Source organism: Pelophylax lessonae (assembly GCF_965119305.1).
Source record: "Pelophylax lessonae genome assembly, chromosome: 7".
Taxonomy (NCBI): Eukaryota; Metazoa; Chordata; class Amphibia; order Anura; family Ranidae; genus Pelophylax; species Pelophylax lessonae.
Window position 1 is genome coordinate 107,274,378 of NC_138774.1, and position 11,464 is coordinate 107,285,841.

General features: G+C 45.4%; 1 protein-coding gene across 1 annotated transcript; it reads left to right on the forward strand.

The window, feature by feature from the left end:
• Positions 1-6,787: 6,787 nt before the first annotated feature.
• LOC309560520 (olfactory receptor 6F1-like) lies at positions 6,788-9,790 on the forward strand (the record flags this gene model as incomplete). The annotated part of the gene is made up of 3 exons (XM_082264152.1): positions 6,788-6,934; positions 7,516-8,418; positions 9,674-9,790. The coding sequence occupies 3 exons, from the start codon at positions 6,788-6,790 to the stop codon at positions 9,788-9,790; spliced, it is 1,167 nt and encodes a 388-aa protein (XP_082120278.1).
• Between the last annotated feature and the right edge of the window lie 1,674 nt (positions 9,791-11,464).

The following is an 11,464-nucleotide window of genomic DNA, read 5'->3' on the forward strand; positions in this document are numbered from 1 at the left end:
CTATACCCAAAACACTACTGAAGGCTAGAAAAAAATAAGGGCAGCGCTAAAAGCCAACCCCTAGAGCATGACACAGTCACAGTCCAGCCAAAAAAAGAAAAAGGCAAAGGCAAATGGCAAAAAGGAAAACCAAAAAAAAAAAAAAAAAGGGGGGGGGGTGCGCAGGGAGGCACCGCAACCAGATAAAAAGTAACAAGAAGGAAAAAAGGGGCACTGTAGGGGGGGAGAGCTCCTGGATAGTGGGCATCCATCATGATGAGGCAGGCAACAGTTCCGCAGCAAGGAAGGAGCAGGCAAGGAAGGATGAGAAGCAGGGATGGGAAGAACAGGACACCGATACCTGCCGCAACAAGTTCAGCGGTAGAGCAGCCAGGGAAATCGCCAGCAGCAGAAGGGGAGATCAGCGATTATCCAGCCAGGCAGCTGCCTCGCCTGGGTCCTCAAAGAACCGGGTCAGATCACCATCAATGACACGTTGTCAGGGAAGAAGAAGTAAGCCCAGGCACATAGTTATGTGCAGACGGAGAGTGTTTGTTAACCAACGGAGAAAGCCTATTTAGCCAAACCTATGGACTTTGGATTCCTGTTCACTTTCCACACCTGCCACTAAGTGGCGCCAAATGGCCTATATAAACACCCCTCCTGTACTAGGACCTTGCCTTATGGTCTACAGCTTCCTGCTTCCTGTTTCCTGTTCCTGGTGTTTACTCTGTTGCTGTCCTGATCCGTCTGACCACGATTGAACTCTGCCTGAACCGACCCTGGCTTGCTCTTCGACAACGTCTCCGCTTTATCCTGCTGTCTGCCTGTCTGCCGTTGCCAACTCCTGCCTGAACCTGACTACTCTGCTGCCTGTGATCTGCCAGCCTGCTAAGCATCTGCTGCCTGTGACCAGTCAGTCTGCCAAGTACCTGCTGTCTGCATCACGATCCAGTCTGCATCCAAGTACGCACGGACCTCATCTGCAGCCTTCACCATCTGAACTTCTAGGCACTTGTGCCACTCCAGGCTTCTGTGTCTCCTGTTGCATTATCAGGGGTACTAGGCCGGAGGTGTAAGAGATCGCCTTCCTCTCCACGTCAGGCTCCATCTCCAGGTACGTGACAGTACCATAAGGCCATGTCGGAGCCTGAGAGAGGGGCATCTCCCCTGGATGAGATCTGCCAACACATCACAGCATTGTCACAAGCCATTAAGGACTTACAAGAGGGGTACACTCAACTGGAAAATCGCATCCAGACACTTCCTGCAGTGGCGACTTCAGCGACTGATGCGACTCCTGCTAATCCAGTTGCTTCTTCAGGAGCCATAGCTGCACCCACTGTCCTGATGCTGCCTCCAGAACCCAGAGTTCCTATGCCTGAGAGATTTTCTGGTGATCGTAGCAAATTCCGTGCATTTTGCAACGCATGTGAATTATATTTTGCTTTACAACCTCGCACCTTCTCCTTAGAGGCAACCAAGGTTGGGTTCGTCATATCATTACTTCAAGGCGAACCTCAAGCCTGGGCTCACCATCTGCTAGAGAAAAACGATGCCAAGCTGTCCACCCTGACTCTCTTTTTTGACGCTATGGCACAACTCTACGATGATCCTCAGCGATCCGCATCAGCAGAGGTGGCCCTTCACTCGCTTCAGCAAGGCCGCAGGGCAGTGGAAGATTATGTGACAGAGTTCAGGCGCTGGAGTGCTGACACCTGCTGGAATGACGCTGCCTTGCGTTACCAATTCCGCTTGGGCCTAGCTGAACCCTTAAAGGATGAACTGGCTCGTGTAGGGGTACCCAGCTCACTGGAAGGACTTATTAATCTCTCTATCCAGATTGATCGCCGCCTCAGGGAACGAAGGTGGGAAAGGTCCTCCAGTCATGCGTTTCCCGTATGGAAAGCCCCGCCAAGAGCAAACATGGCTTCAGCCGCTCCTGCCTCACCCACCGCTAAGGAACCTGAGCCAATGCAATTGGGGCTGCTACGTACCTCTCTAACGCCTGAAGAACGTCAACGCCGCCGCCAGAACAACCTATGCCTCTACTGTGGGGAAGCGGGGCACTATGTGCAGAACTGTCCAGCAAAGGCACGTAAGTGTCTGACCATCTTACCTGTTAATCTGCCACCAGTGCTTTCTAGTTCCACTCATGTTGCTCTCCCTATCTCGTTCCAGCTTTCAGGAAGAACCGTTCCAGTCTCCGCTATAATTGACTCAGGAGCCTGCAGCTGCTTTGTTGATCTGGCTTTTGCCACTCAGCATCAGATCCCTTTGCAGCCCAAAGCCCAGGGACTTTCTGTATATCTGGCCGATGGTTCCAGCATAAGATCTGGAACAGTCACTCAACAGACTATACCTTTGCCAGTCCTAACCTCACCATCTGGTCACAAGGAACTGTTATGTTTGGACGCTATTTCATCCCCGCTATTTCCAGTCATTTTGGGTATACCCTGGCTACAGGCACATAACCCCAGTATTGACTGGGTGACTGGCAAAGTGGACTTTCAATCTTCATATTGTCATGAACACTGCCTCCTAGGACCTTCAGGTCTACCATTGCCCTTACTATGCATGGACTCTGATGCTGAATTACACCAAGCCGTCCCAGCAGTTTACCATGACTTCTTGGACGTATTTAGCAAACGCGGAGCTGACACACTTCCGCCTCACAGATCCTACGACTGCCCGATTGAGTTGCTGCCTGGGGCTGAAATCCCATTTGGACGAATCTATCCTCTGTCTGTACGTGAACTAGAGACATTGAAAGAGTACATAGATGACAGCTTAAGTAAAGGCTTCATCCGTCCCTCCACTTCACCAGCAGGGGCAGGTATCTTTTTCGTGGAAAAGAAAGACCACTCTCTCCGGCCCTGTGTGGATTACCGCGAGTTGAATAAAATTACAGTCAAGAACCGGTATCCCCTTCCGTTAGTTCCAGAATTGTTCCAGAGACTTAGATCAGCAACAGTATTTACCAAGCTGGATTTACGGGGAGCTTATAATCTGGTACGCATTCGAGAAGGAGATGAGTGGAAGACGGCCTTTCGTACCAGATTTGGGCACTTTGAGTATTTAGTAATGCCGTTTGGGCTATGTAATTCACCGGCAACCTTCCAACACTTTGTTAATGATATCTTCAAGGATTTTCTGGACATTTTCGTTATTGTTTATCTTGATGACATTCTGATTTTTTCTGTTTCTCTGGAGCTTCACCGAGGTCATGTCAAGAAGGTCCTCGGTCGGCTCAGGGTACATGGACTTTACGCCAAAGCAGAAAAGTGCGAGTTTGAACAGCAAAGCATTCAGTTCTTGGGGTTGATCATCTCTACTGAAGGCATCAAAATGGACCCACAGAAAGTTTCTGCCATATTAGAGTGGCCTGCACCATCAGACAAGAAGGGAGTCCAGCGCTTTGTCGGATTCGCAAATTTCTATCGGAAATTTATTAAGGGGTTTTCTGCCATTATTGCCCCCATCACTCAATTGACCAAGCAGGGCATTCGGTTCTGTTGGTCACCTGAAGCACAAGCTGCTTTTGAGACTCTAAAAAGACTCTTTACATCAGCACCCATTCTTAGCCACCCAGATCCAGCGTTATCCTTTGTCTTGGAAGTAGATGCATCCGAAAACGCAGTAGGGGCAGTTCTGTCACAGCGCCAGGGCCCAAAGACTCTGTTACACCCAGTGGCGTTTTTTTCGCGTAAAATGTCCTCTGCTGAGAGAAACTACGATGTGGGAGATCGTGAACTGCTTGCTATCAAATCAGCTCTGGAAGAATGGAGGTACCTCTTGGAGGGGGCAGCGCATCCAATTTTGATTTATACAGATCACAAGAATCTGGAGTACTTGAAGGCAGCCAAACGTTTGAAGCCACGTCAGGCCAGGTGGGCACTTTTTTTTTCAAGATTTTTGTTTCATATAACCTACAGGCCAGGATCAAAGAATGTCAAACCTGATGCTTTGTCCCGAATGTTTGATGACCCCAAAGACCCACCTACTTCAGATACTATATTATCTGCAGGAAACTTTTTGTTGCTGCAAACAGATATCTTGTCACAAATCAAGCAGGCCTCATTGGGGGCTCCCTCTCCACCTGGGACAACGCTTGCTGCTAGAGAAGGCTTACTGTGGTCTGGGGATAAGATATTTGTACCAGAGAATGTCCGAGTAGCAGTTCTGGAACTATGCCACGATCATCCCTTGGCAGGACATTTCGGAGTTCATAAGACCACAGATCTAGTACAGCGCCTGTTCTGGTGGCCTAATTTGGACAAGGATTGTAAGGAATATGTAAGTTCTTGCACCATTTGTATTCGTAACAAGAGTAGCAGAAATAAGACCTGGGGTTTACTTAGGCCCCTTCCAGTCCCCGATAGACCCTGGAGGATGATTTCGATGGACTTTGTGGTAGAACTACCAACATCTGAAGGGTGCTCAGCCATCTTTGTCGTGGTGGACCGGTTTTCCAAAATGGCTCACTTTGTGCCCTTGAAAGGGGTTCCCTCCGCAATAGAAACAGCCAGAGTCTTTATAAAGGAAATTGTGAGGCTCCATGGTGTTCCTGGAAACATTGTTTCTGATCGAGGAGTACAATTCACGTCAAAGTTTTGGAGGGCTCTCTGTGAAAAACTAAAGATAGAACTTTCATTTTCCTCTGCATACCACCCTCAGTCTAACGGTCAGACTGAAAGAACAAATCAGACTCTTGAACAATATATCCGTTGTTTTACTTCTTTTTCTCAGGATGACTGGGTTTCATTATTACCGCTGGCTGAATTTGCATACAATAATTCAAGACACTCTGCTACAAAACAATCTCCTTTCTTTGCTAACTATGGGTTTCACCCTTTATTTCTGTCCAATACTGTTCCTGACTCTTCAAATCCAGCTGTACAAGACACCCTTGAATTTCTCCAACATAACAACAGAATCTTGCGGGAAACAATCTCTAAGGCACAGGAGGACAACAAGAGATTCTTTGATAAGAAGAAAAGGGGAGATTTAATTTTGAAACCAGGTGAGCAAGTCTGGTTATCCACCACCAATCTCAAGTTGGCTTGTCCTATGAAAAAGCTTGGTCCCAAATTTGTGGGACCTTTTCCAGTAAAGAGGAAGATAAATGATGTTTCCTATGAACTTATATTGCCAGACTCACTGAAGATTCATCCTGTGTTTCATGTGTCTCTACTAAAACCCACAGTTTCTAATCCCTTTCCAGAACGGAACTCAGGTCCTCCTGAACCAGTGGTCATTAATGGCGAAGAGGAATATGAGGTAGAGGCCATTTTAGACTGTAGGAAAAGGAGGAATCAGCTTCAATATCTGATCAAGTGGAAGGGCTATGGCCCTGAGGAAAACTCGTGGGAACCAGAATCGAATGTTCACGCCCAGGAACTAATTCAGGCCTTCCGCTGCAGGTACCCTGAGAAATTTACTCAGTTGGGCATCCGGAGGCTGCCCGTAAGGGGGGGGCAGTGTCAGGGAAGAAGAAGTAAGCCCAGGCACATAGTTATGTGCAGACGGAGAGTGTTTGTTAACCAACGGAGAAAGCCTATTTAGCCAAACCTATGGACTTTGGATTCCTGTTCACTTTCCACACCTGCCACTAAGTGGCGCCAAATGGCCTATATAAACACCCCTCCTGTACTAGGACCTTGCCTTATGGTCTACAGCTTCCTGCTTCCTGTTTCCTGTTCCTGGTGTTTACTCTGTTGCTGTCCTGATCCGTCTGACCACGATTGAACTCTGCCTGAACCGACCCTGGCTTGCTCTTCGACAACGTCTCCGCTTTATCCTGCTGTCTGCCTGTCTGCCGTTGCCAACTCCTGCCTGAACCTGACTACTCTGCTGCCTGTGATCTGCCAGCCTGCTAAGCATCTGCTGCCTGTGACCAGTCAGTCTGCCAAGTACCTGCTGTCTGCATCACGATCCAGTCTGCATCCAAGTACGCACGGACCTCATCTGCAGCCTTCACCATCTGAACTTCTAGGCACTTGTGCCACTCCAGGCTTCTGTGTCTCCTGTTGCATTATCAGGGGTACTAGGCCGGAGGTGTAAGAGATCGCCTTCCTCTCCACGTCAGGCTCCATCTCCAGGTACGTGACACACGTAGTCTGCTGGGGTAGAGGAGACTGTACTTCAGGCCCTTGTCCTGCAGACGCCTCCGGATGTCAGTAAAGAGCCGGCGTCTACGTTGCACTTCAGGACAGTAGTCCAGGAACAGCAGGATCTTCGCATTCTCGAAGCGGAGGTCTTGTTTAGCATGAGCCACAGCCAGCAAGCGATCCCGGTCTCTATAGTTCAACAGTCGGAGGAGGAAGGGCCGGGGGGCTGTGCGCCAGGGATCGGAGGGACCGGGGGCACCCTGTGCGCCCTCTCCACGATGAAGGTAGGCAGCATGTCGGGCAATCCCAGCAGGGAGGGGAGGAAGGATTCTGTAAACTCCGCGGGCTTAGTCCCCTCAGCCCGCTCCGGCAGACCCAGGATCCGAATGTTATTACGCCGGAGCCTATTCTCTGTGTCAATGGCCCGGTCTTGCAGCGCCCTGGCTTGGATCTGAAGGGCATGAAGGTCCCGTGAATCAGCGCGGGTGGAGTCCTCTAGGTGAGTAATGCGGTCCTCCGCCTCCGACATCCGGGCCCGGAATTTATCGAGGTCATGGCGGATGAGGCTGACATCCGTGGCCAAGTAGTCGATTTTGGCGGTCAGGGTATCCCTGCAGGCCATGATAGCCTCGAGGATATCGGAAGGAGATGGGCTGGAAGACGCTCCCGGATCCTTCTCCGCCTGGGTGCCCGCCGACATGTTGGAAGAAGGAGGCCTCGTGTCCAAGATGGCCGCCGCGGGACCTGTAGACCGTGAGGTGCTCCCGGAGGATTTGGCGGATCAGAGCTTCCCCGGGGGAAGCGGAGGAGCCCGCGAGGCGCCCCCTGTCTTCTTGGACCTCAGGGTGAGGAGAAGGGTGAAGCAACTCAGACAGATGGATGCCGATGGTAACAGAAGGATAAGGTAAGGAGCGGAGCTCAAATCCAGTGCGTCCTCTCAGCTTCACATCCCGGCCATGCCCCCCACATTTTTTGACATATTTAGTTGCAAGCGCAATAAGCATGGGGTATATTTTTATATTCCTCTTTACTTAATTTTACCTATCTCCGTGGCAGGAGGAGTTTTTTTGCGGCTGCACACCACCATTATTTATTTATTCACAACTCTTTATTTATCACTGAATAATTTATGGAAATTTGTGGTGCACATATTTAATAATTTTTAGAGGTGACCCATAGGCGCAGGTGCACAATCCCCCTTTTTATGTACTGTATTGTCCATTTGAGGAAGGTGAAGAAACCACTCCCTACTTGAAAAATTGCAGGTTTCTGGATATTGCGATCAGTGTACTAAGGTGAGCCTGAAGTATCCTTATGACTTTAATGACATCATCATGTGCTTACAGTACCTTAATAAAGGCATTGTGGCTCCACAACACCAACAAACCGTATCATATTCCTTTTGTCTTCTTTGTCTTATCTGTAGTTCATCATGTTGTCAGTAAAATATAACAATGAAACATTCATAAAAGAATTTCTTCTCATTGGATTCACCATGCTAAACGAGACAAGATTTTATCTCTTGATAATAATTTCAGTTATATATGTTGTTACAATAACAGCCAATGTCCTTATTATAATCATTGTCAAAAGTGAAAGACGTCTTCACAAACCTATGTACTTCTTCATTGGTGGGCTTTCCTTCCTTGAGATCTGGTACCCTTCAGTCACTGTCCCCAGGCTCTTGTGGTCTCTTAAAACTAAACAAGAAGCAATATCCCCAGCTGGGTGCATGGCACAATTTTATTTTCATTTTTCTCTTGGAGCAACTGAAATCTTCCTCTTGACCGTGATGGCTTATGATCGTTATGTGGCCATTTGCAACCCACTTTACTATTTAATTATTATAAGTCCTAAGGTTTGCACCATACTCATACTTGGGTGCTGGGCTTGTGGTTTTCTTGCAGTGGTTACTCCATGTGTACAGATTGCAAACCTTTCATTTTGTAGGGAGAACCAAATTGATCATTACTACTGTGACCTGGCCCCATTGCTCAAACTGTCTTGCTCAGAGACTTCGAGCATTGAAAAGCTGTTTTTCTGCCTTAGCTTGTTGATAATATTGGGATGTTTTTTCTTAATTATTATCTCTTATATTTGTATAATACAAACAACTCTGATGTTTCCAACAGCTTTTGGAAGACGCAAAACATTTTCTACTTTTGCCTCACACCTTATTGTTGTTTTGCTATTTTATGGCACCATCATCTTTATGTTTGTCAGACCCAGCACTGGTGGCCTCATGCACCTTAATAAAATTGTTTCCATCATCCCATCAATAGTGACTCCTCTTTTAAACCCAATTATCTACACTTTGCGCAACAAGGAGGTACATAATGCCATGAAGAAAACTGTTAAAAGATTTTTTTTTTAATTAGAGAAGAGGGGTATCAGTGGCATGCACTTACAGAGATAGGTATACCACTTCCAGCCGAGTACACAGAAAGGTGAACTTTATACAATGCTGTGCCAAGATGGGACATCAGCAAAGTATTATTCCTAAATCAGGATTTGCATTTAAAATGTAAGAATTGTCTATCTTATAGAAGACCCCCCCAATCATTTAAAAACAGTGTATTCTAAATACTTTCAAATACAACTTTTTTATTATTAAAAAATGTTAGAGTTATTTAAATGTCCATTTAAATATGGTTGTACATAGGCTGTTTTTTTTTTTTTTGGTTCATACCATTTTCCTTTCAGATGGCTGCAAGCATGTCTGGATCTCTATTGTTGCAGGTAGTTTGTGCCATTATGATTACTAAAGCTGAAATTTAGGTGTGAATTTCATTCATTGAAAAAGAAGGAATTTGAGACTTTAAATGAGGCGTGGTACACGGCCAGATAGAATAAAATCATAATAACATGTTTATTGTTACAATGGCAATACACATGACATATAACAGAAATTAAATATTGGTATTGGATGATAAAAAGTATAGATATGAGCTGGTATGCATTTCCCAAAATCGCAGATTATTGCGCAAAGTAATTGTATAGGATGGCTGTAAGCACATAATGATAATAAAACTACATCAAAAGAGGCTCGACGCGTTTCTGTGGACTGTGTTCCACTTCATCAGGAGCAGGTGTATGATGCGTATCTGCAAAAAAATATGTATATCAAAAAGATACCAATATGGTTTAGCAGTTGAAAAGGAGGAAAAAACAACCCCTGTCAACTTACAATACAGCTCAGATCTAATTTGGCACCATTCTTCACGCCATGCACATGACGTCATCAGCATGGCGCTGCGGCATTGGCTGCGTTTTTCCAACCAGTGTGTTCATAGGCATCAATCCAGGAGTTATTTGCCAAATGGCACCCACCCCCGCCTAGGGATTCTTGCCTTTGACATGCTTGTGTGGCATTGGGGGTGCAGTGTGGACCAGCTTTGGACATTGATGTGGCACTCTCTCCTTCGACCAGCTGGATTTCACTTTTGCTTTCACTATCCTGTAGATCCCATTTGGATTCCCTGCCATTATTACACACTTGTAAGTCATATTGCTTCAGTGTTTTCTATATCTTTCCCCTACTCTGATCCTCTTGGGATTTTTTTTCTCTTTGTTCCTTTCTCTAGTCTTTGTCCTTGCACTTATTCACCAATCTGGGTTCTATTCTCATTTGGATACGTCCCAGCACTTTCTGCATTATCACACTCTTTTCACTCATTTTGGGACCTCGCTTTTACTCTTAGACATCATGTTAGCATATAAGCAGCATTAGGCATTTTATTACAAATATACACTATTGTTAAATTTAGAAGATAAGCCTATATGCTGTGAGCTTGTCACTACTGATCACTATTTCATTTCTATCTTTCTCCCAGTTGTGCCATGTTCATGCCTTGCTTGCCCGCATTTTTGTGCCCCCACTGCTACTGGAAGGGTTGCATTTTTGGGCAAGTCTAGCACTCAATGCCAGCGTGCTTTGTTAGATCTGAGCTGTATTGTAAGTTGATGGGGGTTGTTTTTTTTCTCCTTTTCAATTGCTAAACCATATTGGTATATTTTTGATATACATATTTTTTGCAGATACGCATCACACACCAGCTCCTGATAAAGTGGAACACAGTCCACAGAAGCGCGTTGAGCCTATTTTGATGCAGTTTTATTATCATTATGTGCTTACAGCCATACTATACAATTACTTTGTGCAATAATCTGCGATTTTGGGAAATGTATACCAGCTTATAACTATACTTTTTATCATCCAATATCAATATTTTTATCTCTGTTATATGTTATATGTATTGCCATTGTAACAATAAACATGTTATTATGTTTTTATTCTATCTGGCCGTGTCACATGCCTCATATAAAGTCTCAAATTCCTCCTTTTTTAATTCATACAAGGGATGGAGGTGCTTAGTCTAGCATCAGGCGCCTCATTCAAAGTCCCACAAACCCTCCTTTTGCAAATTTAATTTATTAGATTACTGGTCCAGCTTGAACAAATGTTAGTATGAATATCTCATACTTAAACAATTCCTGTGGAAGCTGCAAATCACTGCTGTAGTCAGTGCTACTACAGTGATACCAGCAGTCTTTAATCTCCAGTGCCGAGTGGCTTTCCTTCTGCATAGTAATCACAAGGGATCACTCGCTGGGCACTGTGCTTAATCACAGAACATCTTGTATTTTTACATAGAATTCAAGGTGTTCTCTAAATGGACAAAGTGGAGAGACAAGATAGTAAAGTCACTGCTCTATTGAAGATCCTGGGAATTTACTGTAAATGTATATCAGCAACTTATTTCACAGGACCAGTTTATACCTGTAAATTCTGACATGTGGATAGTGTTAAAAGTTCACATAAATCCTCAAAAGGTAGATCCGTTGGGAACCATGAAATGAAAGAATAAAGATCTCATGGTGAAGTACGTTCAGTGATAAAATCTCATAAAGATAAAGTGCTCTTAACCTTCACCCCACATGCAATGCAAACTCACCAAAACTCCACCTAATATCACTCCAAGATCTTCCTTAACGATATATCCCCATGGGTAAAAGGCAGGTAAAAGGCAGGCATAGATGTCACAGCATCAGTATCCGATATCTTCCATCAACAATCCTCCTTCCACTCCCACAATAGGCAGATCAGTGTTTGAAAAAAACATTTATTGTAAAACAAGGTAAAAAACCATATTAAAAAATCATAGCCTCCGCAGAGCCACCCACTCTGACGTCACAACGTGATTCACCTCTTGTAGCAGTCTCAGAAGCGAGTGGCTACGATTTTTTAATATGGTGTTTTTACCTTGTTTTACAATAAATGTTTCTTTCAAACACTGATCTGCCTGTTGTGGGAGTGGAAGGAGGATTGTTGATGGATGATATCAGATACTGATACTGTGACATCTATGCTTGCC